General features: G+C 46.2%; 1 protein-coding gene across 2 annotated transcripts in view; it reads right to left on the reverse strand.

The window, feature by feature from the left end:
• ARMC5 (armadillo repeat containing 5) overlaps positions 1-14632 on the reverse strand; it is an 88060-nt gene that overhangs the window by 51485 nt on the left and 21943 nt on the right. Inside the window, exon 1 of one of the 2 annotated variants that reach the window (XM_073546321.1) lies at positions 1985-2396. The exons of the other annotated variant lie outside the window; for it this stretch is intronic. Coding sequence (XP_073402422.1) covers positions 1985-2260 — 276 coding nt within the window. The 5' untranslated portion in view covers positions 2261-2396. Of the gene's footprint in view, positions 1-1984; positions 2397-14632 lie in introns of those variants that run through there. 2 annotated transcript variants of the gene reach the window in all.

The raw sequence follows: 14632 nt of genomic DNA on the forward strand, positions 1-14632 counted from the left end.
TCACCCCACCGACCGTAGAAGGAGGATATCACCCCCCTAATCACCCCCCCAACCGTAGAAGGAGGATATCAAACCCCCAATTACCCCCCCAACCGTAGAAGGAGGATATCACCCCGCCGACCGTAGAAGGAGGATATCACCCCCCCAATCACCCCCCCCGACCGTAGAAGGAGGATATCACCCCCCAATCACCCCCCCGACCGTAGAAGGAGGATATCACCCCCCCGACCGTAGAAGGAGGATATCACCCCCCCAATCACCCCCCCCGACCGTAGAAGGAGGATATCACCCCCCAATCACCCCCCCGACCGTAGAAGGAGGATATCACCCCCCAATCACCCCCCCGACCGTAGAAGGAGGATATCACCCCCCAATCACCCCCCCGACCGTAGAAGGAGGATATCACCCCCCCAATCACCCCCCCCGACCGTAGAAGGAGGATATCACCCCCCCAATCACCCCCCCCGACCGTAGAAGGAGGATATCACCCCCCCAATCACCCCCCCCGACCGTAGAAGGAGGATATCACCCCCCAATCACCCCCCCGACCGTAGAAGGAGGATATCACCCCCCCAATCACCCCCCCCGACCGTAGAAGGAGGATATCACCCCGCCGACCGTAGAAGGAGGATATCACCCCCCCAATCACCCCCCCGACCGTAGAAGGAGGATATCACCCCCCCAACCGTAGAAGGAGGATATCACCCCCCCAATCACCCCCCCGACCGTAGAAGGAGGATATCACCCCCCCAATCACCCCCCCGACCGTAGAAGGAGGATATCACCCCCCCAATCACCCCCCCGACCGTAGAAGGAGGATATCACCCCCCCAACCGTAGAAGGAGGATATCACCCCCCAATCACCCCACCGACCGTAGAAGGAGGATATCACCTCCCAATCACCCCGCCGACCGTAGAAGGAGGATATCACCCCCCAATCACCCCCCCGACCGTAGAAGGAGGATATCACCCCCCAATCACCCCCCCGACCGTAGAAGGAGGATATCACCCCCCCAATCACCCCCCCGACCGTAGAAGGAGGATATCACCCCCCCAATCACCCCCCCGACCGTAGAAGGAGGATATCACCCCCCAATCACCCCACCGACCGTAGAAGGAGGATATCACCCCCCAATCACCCCGCCGACCGTAGAAGGAGGATATCACCTCCCAATCACCCCACCGACCGTAGAAGGAGGATATCACCCCCCAATCACCCCACCGACCGTAGGAGGATATCACCCCCCAATCACCCCGCCGACCGTAGAAGGAGGATATCACCCCCCAATCACCCCACCGACCGTAGAAGGAGGATATCACCCCCCCAATCACCCCCCCGACCGTAGAAGGAGGATATCACCCCCCCAATCACCCCACCGACCGTAGAAGGAGGATATCACCCCCCAATCACCCCGCCGACCGTAGAAGGAGGATATCACCCCCCCAATCACCCCCCCGACCGTAGAAGGAGGATATCACCCCCCAATCACCCCACCGACCGTAGAAGGAGGATATCACCCCCCAATCACCCCGCCGACCGTAGAAGGAGGATATCACCCCCCCAATCACCCCGCCGACCGTAGAAGGAGGATATCACCCCCCCAATCACCCCCCCGACCGTAGAAGGAGGATATCACCCCCCAATCACCCCCCCGACCGTAGAAGGAGGATATCACCCCCCCAATCACCCCCCCGACCGTAGAAGGAGGATATCACCCCCCAATCACCCCACCGACCGTAGAAGGAGGATATCACCCCCCAATCACCCCACCGACCGTAGAAGGAGGATATCACCCCCCAATCACCCCACCGACCGTAGAAGGAGGATATCACCCCCCCAATCACCCCCCCGACCGTAGAAGGAGGATATCACCCCCCCCGCCATCGTCCAGTACAAGGTGAACGCCCCCGCGCACAAGAGGAGGGGCATCCAGTGACTGTCCACTCAGGCAGCCAATGACGTGCGGCAGAGGGCGTGTCTTACCTGGGAGCGGCTCCCCGCCTCCGTGCAGCCATTGGCCAGGAGACTGAGGGCGAGTTCCAAGTTCCTGCGCGAGTTTCCGAGCACAGCAGCCCGCGCGGGATCCGTGAACAGCGCGAGCAGAAGCGCCAGCCCGCCCCGCTTCCGGAAGAGCTCGGCGCCCCCCGCCCGGGACACATGGCGGCTCCGCAGCTCACTCAGCGCCCTCCCGAGGCCTGCTGGGTCCTCAACCGCCGCCACCAACCGAGACAGACAGGAAGAAAGCGACGAACTAGACATCAGGGCTGACACCAGAGCGGACGCAGATTCGCAGGACCGCGCATGTGCATCCACGTCGGTCACCGCGAAGCATGTCGGGACCTGGTGTTTCTGCAAGGAGGAAATCACAAGGCTGGCGACAACGTGATGTGATTGGACGGGATTGTGGGGCGTGGACACAGCGCATGTGTTACTCACATAAGACTCTGACTGCCCTCTACAGGCTGAAGTGTGTTATTACACCATGTCTCCATGTAACATAGTAAGGCCGAAAAAAGACTATAAAATTCTGTCAGAATAAATCCCCAGATCTCCGTCCTTCTAAAGAACCTAACACTGTACTGTGGATGATACCCATATACAGTGCAGTGTATACCCCATATACAGTGCAGTGTATACCCATATACAGTGCAGGATATACCCCATATACAGTGCAGGATATACCCCATATACAGTGCAGGATATACCCCATATACAGTGCAGGATATGCCCCATATACAGTGCAGGATATGCCCCATATACAGTGCAGGATATATCCCATATGCAGTGCAGGATATACCCCATATACAGTGCAGAATATACCCCATATACAGTGCAGGATATACCCCATATACAGTGCAGTGTATACCCCATAAACAGTGCAGGATATACCCCATATACAGTGCAGGATATACCCCATATATAGTGCAGGATATACCCCATATACAGTGCAGTGTATACCCCATAAACAGTGCAGGATATACCCCATATACAGTGCAGGATATACCCCATATACAGTGCAGTGTATACCCCATAAACAGTGCAGGATATACCCCATATACAGTGCAGGATATACCCCATATACAGTGCAGGATATACCCCATATACAGTGCAGTGTATACCCCATAAACAGTGCAGGATATACCCCATATACAGTGCAGGATATAACCCATATACAGTGCAGTGTATACCCCATAAACAGTGCAGGATATAACCCATATACAGTGCAGTGTATACCCCATATACAGTGCAGGATATACCCATATACAGTGCAGTGTATACCCCATAAACAGTGCAGGATATACCCCATATACAGTGCAGTGTATACCCCATATACAGTGCAGGATATACCCATATACAGTGCAGTGTATACCCCATATACAGTGCAGGATATACCCCATATACAGTGCAGGATATACCCCATATACAGTGCAGTGTATACCCCATATACAGTGCAGGATATACCCCATATACAGTGCAGGATATACCCCATATACAGTGCAGGATATACCCCATATACAGTGCAGTGTATACCCCATATACAGTGCAGTGTATACCCATATACAGTGCAGTGTATACCCCATAAACAGTGCAGGATATACCCCATATACAGTGCAGTGTATACCCCATATACAGTGCAGTGTATACCCCATATACAGTGCAGGATATACCCCATATACAGTGCAGCATATACCCCATATACAGTGCAGGATATACCCCATATACAGTGCAGGATATACCCCATATACAGTGCAGTGTATACCCCATGTACAGTGCAGTGTATACCCATATACAGTGCAGTGTATACCCCATAAACAGTGCAGGATATACCCCATATACAGTGCAGTGTATACCCCATATACAGTGCAGGATATACCCCATATACAGTGCAGTATATACTCCTCATATACAGTACAGGATATACTCCATATACAGTGCAGCATATACCCCATATACAGTGCAGGATATACCCCATATACAGTGCAGGATATACCCCATATACAGTGCAGTGTATACCCCATATACAGTGCAGTGTATACCCATATACAGTGCAGTGTATACCCCATAAACAGTGCAGGATATACCCCATATACAGTGCAGTGTATACCCCATATACAGTGCAGGATATACCCCATATACAGTGCAGTGTATACCCCATATACAGTGCAGGATATACCCCATATACAGTGCAGCATATACCCCATATACAGTGCAGGATATACCCCATATACAGTGCAGTGTATACCCCATATACAGTGCAGTGTATACCCATATACAGTGCAGTGTATACCCCATAAACAGTGCAGGATATACCCCATATACAGTGCAGTGTATACCCCATATACAGTGCAGGATATACCCCATATACAGTGCAGTATATACTCCTCATATACAGTACAGGATATACCCCATATACAGTGCAGTGTATACCCCATATACAGTGCAGGATATACCCCATATACAGTGCAGCATATACCCCATATACAGTGCAGGATATACCCCATATACAGTGCAGGATATACCCCATATACAGTGCAGTGTATACCCCATATACAGTGCAGTGTATACCCATATACAGTGCAGTGTATACCCCATAAACAGTGCAGGATATACCCCATATACAGTGCAGTGTATACCCCATATACAGTGCAGGATATACCCCATATACAGTGCAGTATATACTCCTCATATACAGTACAGGATATACTCCATATACAGTGCAGCATATACCCCATATACAGTGCAGGATATACCCCATATACAGTGCAGGATATACCCCATATACAGTGCAGTGTATACCCCATATACAGTGCAGTGTATACCCATATACAGTGCAGTGTATACCCCATAAACAGTGCAGGATATACCCCATATACAGTGCAGTGTATACCCCATATACAGTGCAGGATATACCCCATATACAGTGCAGTGTATACCCCATATACAGTGCAGGATATACCCCATATACAGTGCAGCATATACCCCATATACAGTGCAGGATATACCCCATATACAGTGCAGGATATACCCCATATACAGTGCAGTGTATACCCCATATACAGTGCAGTGTATACCCATATACAGTGCAGTGTATACCCCATAAACAGTGCAGGATATACCCCATATACAGTGCAGTGTATACCCCATATACAGTGCAGGATATACCCCATATACAGTGCAGTATATACTCATATACAGTACAGGATATACCCCATATACAGTGCAGCATATACCCCATATACAGTGCAGGATATACCCCATATACAGTGCAGGATATACCCCATATACAGTGCAGTGTATACCCCATATACAGTGCAGTGTATACCCATATACAGTGCAGTGTATACCCCATAAACAGTGCAGGATATACCCCATATACAGTGCAGTGTATACCCCATATACAGTGCAGGATATACCCCATATACAGTGCAGTATATACTCCTCATATACAGTACAGGATATACCCCATATACAGTGCAGCATATACCCCATATACAGTGCAGGATATACCCCATATACAGTGCAGGATATACCCCATATACAGTGCAGTGTATACCCCATATACAGTGCAGTGTATACCCATATACAGTGCAGTGTATACCCCATATACAGTGCAGGATATACCCCATATACAGTGCAGTGTATACCCCATATACAGTGCAGGATATACCCCATATACAGTGCAGCATATACCCCATATACAGTGCAGCGTATACCCCATATACAGTGCAGGATATACCCCATATACAGTGCAGTGTATACCCCATATACAGTGCAGGATATACCCCATATACAGTGCAGTGTATACCACATATACAGTGCAGGATATACCCCATATACAGTGCAGTGTATACCCCATATACAGTGCAGGATATACCCCATATACAGTGCAGGATATACCCCATATACAGTGCAGTGTATACCCCATATACAGTGCAGGATATACCCCATATACAGTGCAGGATATACCTCATATACAGTGCAGGATATGCTCCATATACAGTGCAGGATATACCCCATATACAGTGCAGTGTATACCCCATATACAGTGCAGGATATACTCCATATACAGTGCAGTGTATACCCCATATACAGTGCAGGATATACCCCATATACAGTGCAGGATATACTCCATATACTGTGCAGGATATACCCCATATACAGTGCAGCGTATACCCCATATACAGTGCAGGATATACCCCATATACAGTGCAGTGTATACCCCATATACAGTGCAGGATATACCCCATATACAGTGCAGGATATACTCCATATACAGTGCAGGATATACCCCATATACAGTGCAGGATATACCCCATATACAGTGCAGGATATACCCCATATACAGTGCAGGTATACCCCATATACAGTGCAGGATATACCCCATATACAGTGCAGGATATACCCCATATACAGTGCAGGATATACCCCATATACAGTGCAGGATATACTCCATATACAGTACAGGATATACCCCATATACAGTGCAGGATATACCCCATATACAGTGCAGTGTATACCCCATATACAGTGCAGGATATACCCCATATACAGTGCAGTGTATACCCCATATACAGTGCAGGATATACCCCATATACAGTGCAGCATATACCCCATATACAGTGCAGGATATACCCCATATACAGTGCAGGATATACCCCATATACAGTGCAGTGTATACCCCATATACAGTGCAGGATATACCCCATATACAGTGCAGTGTATACCCCATATACAGTGCAGGATATACCCCATATACAGTGCAGGATATACCCCATATACAGTGCAGGATATACCCCATATACAGTGCAGTGTATACCCCATATACAGTGCAGGATATACCCCATATACAGTGCAGTGTATACCCCATATACAGTGCAGTGTATACCCCATATACAGTGCAGGGTATACCCCATATACAGTGCAGTGTATACCCCATATACAGTGCAGTGTATACCCCATATACAGTGCAGGGTATACCCCATATACAGTGCAGTGTATACCCCATATACAGTGCAGTGTATACCCCATATACAGTGCAGGATATACCCCATATACAGTGCAGTGTATACCCCATATACAGTGCAGTGTATACCCCATATACAGTGCAGGATGTACCCCATATACAGTGCAGGATATACCCCATATACAGTGCAGTGTATACCCCATATACAGTGCAGGATATACCCCATATACAGTGCAGCATATACCCCATATACAGTGCAGGATATACCCCATATACAGTGCAGGATATACCCCATATACAGTGCAGTGTATACCCCATATACAGTGCAGGATATACCCCATATACAGTGCAGGATATACCCCATATACAGTGCAGTGTATACCCCATATACAGTGCAGGATATACCCCATATACAGTGCAGGATATACCTCATATACAGTGCAGGATATGCTCCATATACAGTGCAGGATATACCCCATATACAGTGCAGTGTATACCCCATATACAGTGCAGGATATACCCCATATACAGTGCAGCGTATACCCCATATACAGTGCAGGATATACCCCATATACAGTGCAGTGTATACCCCATATACAGTGCAGGATATACCCCATATACAGTGCAGGATATACTCCATATACAGTGCAGGATATACCCCATATACAGTGCAGGATATACCCTATATACAGTGCAGGATATACCCCATATACAGTGCAGGATATACCCCATATACAGTGCAGGTATACCCCATATACAGTGCAGGATATACCCCATATACAGTGCAGGATATACCCCATATACAGTGCAGGATATACCCCATATACAGTGCAGGATATACTCCATATACAGTACAGGATATACCCCATATACAGTGCAGGATATACTCATATACAGTACATGATATACCCCATATACAGTGCAGGATATACCCCATATACAGTGCAGGATATACCCCATATACAGTGCAGGATATGCTCCATATACAGTGCAGGATATACAGTGCAGGATATACCCCATATACAGTGCAGGATATACCCCATATACAGTGCAGGATATGCTCCATATACAGTGCAGGATATACCCCATATACAGTGCAGGATATACCCCATATACAGTGCAGGATATACCCCATATACAGTGCAGGATATACCCCATATACAGTGCAGGATATGCTCCATATACAGTGCAGGATATATCCCATATACAGTGCAGGATATACCCCATATACAGTGCAGGATATACCCCATATACAGTGCAGGATATACCCCATATACAGTGCAGGATATACCCCATATACAGTGCAGGATATACTCCTCATATACAGTACAGGATATACCCCATATACAGTGCAGGATATACTCCTCATATACAGTGCAGGATATGCTCCATATACAGTGCAGTATATGCTCCATATACAGTGCAGCATATACCCCATATACAGTGCAGGATATACTCCTCATATACAGTGCAGGATATGCTCCATATACAGTGCAGGATATGCTCCATATACAGTGCAGCATATACCCCATATACAGTGCAGGATATACTCCTCATATACAGTACAGGATATACCCCATATACAGTGCAGTATATACTCCTCATATACAGTGCAGGATATACCCCATATACAGTGCAGGATATACTCCTCATATACAGTACAGGATATACGACATATACAGTGCAGGATATACCCCATATACAGTGCAGTATATACCCCATATACAGTGCAGTATATACTCCTCATATACAGTACAGGATATACCACATATACAGTGCAGGATATACCCCATATGCAGTGCAGTGTATACCCCATATACAGTGCAGGATATAGTCCTCATATACAGTACAGGATATACCACATATACAGTGCAGGATATACCCCATATACAGTGCAGGATATACCACATATACAGTGCAGGATATACCCCATATACAGTGCAGGATATAACCCATATACAGTACAGGATATACCCCATATACAGTACAGGATATACTCCTTATATACAGTACAGGATATACCCCATATACAGTGCAGTATATACTCCTCATATACAGTACAGGATATACCCCATATACAGTGCAGGATGTGATATATAATGTCTGCAAAATATGTTTTCTGTTGGACTGTGCTAGAAATCCTCCATCCTAGGACATTGTAAACTGTCAGTAGTAGGAATTCCTTCCCCCCCAAGTGTTATCAACCCTGCCACTTCCTCTGGCAGAGCAGGAATGTTAATTAGCTAGGACACTTCCTGTTACAACCATTTGGCTCCTCTTCTCTCAGCTGAAAGAGAAAAAAAAGTGCGGGAAAAACTCTTTGTTTGAAATCAGCAGTTAGAAGTAAACCTTTAAGAGCCTGCCCTGCGAAAGCCGTACCAAGTAGAGATATGAAAATCATATTTTTGTAACCTGAGCGGTCCCAGCTTCGATACCGCGTATCTTTCGAAGTTCTACCCTGTCCAGAACATGAGATATGATTTGTTCCCAAATGGACGGTCATATCGCATAGATGTTTGATGTTTTCTTGATGGGCTCATTACGCTGGGAAACATGATACCACTGATGAGTCCATACCAGCTTCTCCCATAAAGTTATAGCTAATCTAAGTTTTGTAGCCAAAACATAACTTGGATGAGAGAGGTAGGATCAACCCAGAATGCATCTCTCCGTGATGTCACAAAGCAAAGCCTATAAGGCATTCCCTTGGCAAAACCAGCTCAGAAGAGCTCCAATCCTCGTGCTGACAAGAACTCCAGATGAGTGGAGATGTGTGGCTCCGCCTTCTTTCTCCGCCGCATGGGTTTGCCTAAAAAGTTATGAACAACCGTGAGTGTACCTCTGTTTTTAATCTGCCAATGCATATTAAAATTCCAGCAGGTACAGCATATCAGTCGGATGACTGCAGAACAACGCGTTTCGACGCCTCAGGTCTTAATCATGTTCTGACATTAAATTCAACCAACTTCCTTATGTTGGATTCTCCCACCTCCAATAATCAGAAACAGATGTGTGAACTGCTCCAAAGGAGCTCCTGATATGGTAATGGTAGGAGAGCCAAACAGAATGGAAGGAAAAACAGTCAGTGTAGACAACATAACATAAAAAACATGCATAATATACTTTATCTTTTTTTTTCTCTCTTTCTTTCCTTTCCCCTCTCTTTCTCCCTTTTCCTTTTTCCTTTTAAAAGGAGATATAAAAACTCCTAATGTAAAATAAAAAAGATGAATATGAACATCAATAATTGCAACCACATATTTTAAAGTACATATCACATATTCATGTCCCATAAATAATGTACCATAAATTATACTACAAAAGGATATGTACAAAAAAAAAAAAAAAAAAAAAACACGCAATCAAATATATAGGTAAATTCAGTATCCACCAAGACATCATCCCATCATTATTAGGGACAATTCCTGAGAGAAATTTTTATCCACATTAAATAAGTATGATGTCTACTGGATACACAAAAATCACATCATCTGAACTGTATCAAAGAGCAGTCTTTTCTCTTCCCTATTTCTCTCCTCCTACCCCTTCTTCCTTTCCTCATTCCTTTCTTTATCATATTTTTATTTATCAGATTAATATAAAGGAGAAAAAAGAAAAAAAAACAAAAAAAAAAAAACGAAATGAAAATATCTCCAAAAAAACTTTTTAAAAATTTTTTTTTCTCTTTTCCCCTTTCTCTTTTCTCCTCCTTTCTCCCTTTCTTCTTTTCCCTCTCTCCCTTTCTCCTTTCCCTTCTCTTTTCTCTTTCTTTCTTTTTATTTTATATAAAAATATTTGATAAATCTCCAAATGAGAAAACCCCAACCAATACACAACAAACGATCCATACAATATATTGCAACCCCTGAATGAGAGTCTGGGATAAACGTATTTAATAATGCAATATAAGATCCTGTCGGCTATTCATTCCATCTGGATATCTTGTGCCCAGGGTGAAGATCCAGAAGGACTCCCTGTTCAAGAGTTTCCTTCTGTGATCTCCACCCCTAATCGGTCTGTGCACCTGTTCTATTCCCATGAAGTAAAAGCCACTGACATCCCCCTTGTGAACTGTGGCAAAGTGCTTTGAAACTGGGTTTCAGGGGTTGCAATATATTGTATGGATCGTTTGTTGTGTATTGGTTGGGGTTTTCTCATTTGGAGATTTATCAAATATTTTTATATAAAATAAAAAGAAAGAAAGAGAAAAGAGAAGGGAAAGGAGAAAGGAAGGAAAGGGAGAGAGGGAAAAGAAGAAAGGGAGAAAGGAGGAGAAAAGAGAAAGGGGAAAAGAGAAAAAACAATTTTTAAAAAGTTTTTTTGGAGATGTTTTCATTTCGTTTTTTTTTTTTTGTTTTTTTTTCTTTTTTCTCCTTTATATTAATCTGATAAATAAAAATATGATAAAGAAAGGAATGAGGAAAGGAAGAAGGGGTAGGAGGAGAGAAATAGGGAAGAGAAAAGACTGCTCTTTGATACAGTTCAGATGATGTGATTTTTGTGTATCCAGTAGACATCATACTTATTTAATGTGGATAAAAATTTCTCTCAGGAATTGTCCCTAATAATGATGGGATGATGTCTTGGTGGATACTGAATTTACCTATATATTTGATTGCGTGTTTTTTTTTTTTTTTTTTTTTTGTACATATCCTTTTGTAGTACAATTTATGGTACATTATTTATGGGACATGAATATGTGATATGTACTTTAAAATATGTGGTTGCAATTATTGATGTTCATATTCATCTTTTTTATTTTACATTAGGAGTTTTTATATCTCCTTTTAAAAGGAAAAAGGAAAAGGGAGAAAGAGAGGGGAAAGGAAAGAAAGAGAGAAAAAAAAAGATAAAGTATATTATGCATGTTATTTATGTTATGTTGTCTACACTGACTGTTTTTCCTTCCATTCTGTTTGGCTCTCCTACCATTACCATATCAGGAGCTCCTTTGGAGCAGTTCACACATCTGTTTCTGATTATTGGAGGTGGGAGAATCCAACATAAGGAAGTTGGTTGAATTTAATGTCAGAACATGATTAAGACCTGAGACGTCGAAACGCGTTGTTCTGCAGTCATCCGACTGATATGCTGTACCTGCTGGAATTTTAATATGCATTGGCACAATAAAATGGATTTTTAATTTTCCATTCCTAGCGCTGGAACTTTCTTCCCTTTTTTCTACTATTGATTGACTGCCTAGTCAAATCCGTGCGCAGGATTTGGATCCTACCAGCAAGGCAGTGCGGTGAGCTGGATTAATCTGTTCTTTTACTCTGTTTTTAATCCCTTTATTTTATATCTGTACTGTACATATTTTATGTCTCAATTTTATAGCAACTTTTATCTGTAATCACTGTCCTCTTTCGGAAAATAAATGATTTAATATTTAGTCTGTCTCCATGCTCTAAGAATCGAACTATACGCCTTTGCTAGATAATCGCTACTAATTCAAGGGGTTTGCCACGGACCCTCTTAATTTAACACTGTGAATTAAGTAACCGTGACTGGTGGCAGCGCGTTGTGTACGGCTATTGCGGCTTGCTGGCAGTCTAGAAGGGTCTTATATAGCTGAATGAGGGGCTGCGGCCACAGCATTGATAATTCCCTTACTGCAGAAGCCTAATTGCCGGTTCACAACAGGCAGTCCGTCCGGCGACTAATTATCCTTGGTGCAGTTCCCTGACTGACCTGAGGGTAAGGGGGGTGCCGGAGAGCTGCGAGTTCCAAAGTGGAACTGAGAAAGTGGGATATACAAAAATCCCTGCAGTACTTGGAAGATTGATAGCAGTGGCGGGGCATCCAAATTAAACTCCCCCTGCGGCAAATTGTAGAGCGAGAGTAGCTTGCTGGATATTTTTGTCACATGGTGCCAGTGGTGGGATATCTAAGATAAGCCCCAACTGTGCCTGTGATAGCCGTGTGCCGGCATTGTGTCACGTCCCTCTGTCCGCTGATACACCCGTGTCAGTGGTGGGACTCTGACATAGTGGTGACACAGGGTCCGCTGTCCGTCACGTTTTGGTGGCAGCGGGACCCCCGTTAGTAGTCCTCCGTATTTGGACGAACGGCGGTGGGCTGTTCGTCACATATTGGTGGCAGAGCGGTGGGATAATACTAGAGCATTAGTGATTTGGTTTGAGCAATCATTCCTCTCACTAAAAACCTGCACGGTTCCTGCGGGAATCCTGCATCATAGGTTTTGGAGAACAGACTCAGTGGTTACTAGTCCTGAGACATTAGTGTGTACTTGCAAGTATTCCCTCCCTTTCTCTCCGTTTTTCTTTTCTGTCTTTTATTTGGCAACCATGGCTACGATGGGAGCAGAGTGGTATAAGCAGCATAACAAGGCATCTCTTATTGCCCTCTGCGGGGTGTGGCGGATCGACACCACGAGCAAAAACAAAGCCCAACTGATCGCGGCTCTGGTGCAACGGGAAAACGACCAGAGCCCAGCGAACGCAGAAGCGGGCTCAAGTAACAATGGGGCTGCAGCAGAGGCTCCACTCATGAGCGCTGGCCCCACATTCAACCAGAACGGGGTGGACCCCTATCTGCAAATGGCCTTGGACGAACTCCCTGCCGAAGACAGTGAGGGTCGTCTGACACTGATCCGGCAATATCGGCAGGAGCCCAGGCCGAGCGTCAAGCCCAGGCTGAGAGAGCTGAGCGCCATGCAGAAGCTCAGAGGGCCCATGAGCTGGAGATGCTCCAGCGGGGGTGGAATGCCCCCACAGCCCGAACCAGTGAGCCCAGCAGCGTCCAGACTCCTAAACCCCGGACAGAGCATTTTCCCGTGATGGAAAAGGACGGGGACTTGGACACGTTTCTGCGAGCCTTTGAGAAAGCCTGCAGACAGTACCGACTGCCCGAAGACCAATGGGCCAGGTACTTGACCCCAGGGCTAAAAGGCAAAGCCCTGGAGGCGTTTGCTTCTCTTCCGCCAGCGCATGATGATGACTATCGCGCCATAAAGGAGGCGCTGATCGCCAAATATCGGCTGACACCTGAGGTATACCGAAAGAAGTTCCGACACCTCCAACGTGGCCCACATGATAGCTACAGTGATGTGGTGCAAGGACTCAGGACCCACTTTGACCAGTGGATCCATGGACTGTCCGTTGAATCCTTTGAGCAGCTACGGGACCTGATGATCAAAGACCAGTTCCTGCATCTCTGCCCAGCTGAGGTCGGACAGTTCATCCTGGACCGCGAACCAACGAACGCGGACAAAGCGGCGCAGATCGCTGACAACTACGAGGCCAACCGGAAGCCCGAGACGCGGAGGCCAGTCGCCACCAGCTGGAAAGGGGGTAAGCCTGCAACCAACCCCAGTGCCCCAGCTAGCCGTCCCTCCGGAGGCCCAGTCCCTGTTGCCAACAACAGGCCGGCTACTGACAGTCGCCTGTGTCACCACTGCCAGCGGCCTGGTCACTTCTTTAACGCCTGTCCGAATAGGCCGAAGAACCCCCCAGCCAAGGCCCCCGGGCCCAACGCCTCTGTTCTTTTGGTGGGAGGTGTGGTTGGGAGGGCTGACGACAACGTTCAACCTGTTCAGGTGGGGGCCCGTCTTGCTACAAACCTCAAGGACACCGGGGCTGAACGAACCCTCATCCGTCCTGGACTGGCGGCCCCTGAAGAGTTTGTTGAGGGGAAAACCCTGACTG

Source organism: Dendrobates tinctorius, unplaced genomic scaffold (genome assembly GCF_039654945.1).
Source record: "Dendrobates tinctorius isolate UK_male_01 unplaced genomic scaffold, ASM3965494v1 ptg000146l, whole genome shotgun sequence".
In the NCBI taxonomy this organism is placed as follows: domain Eukaryota; kingdom Metazoa; phylum Chordata; class Amphibia; order Anura; family Dendrobatidae; genus Dendrobates; species Dendrobates tinctorius.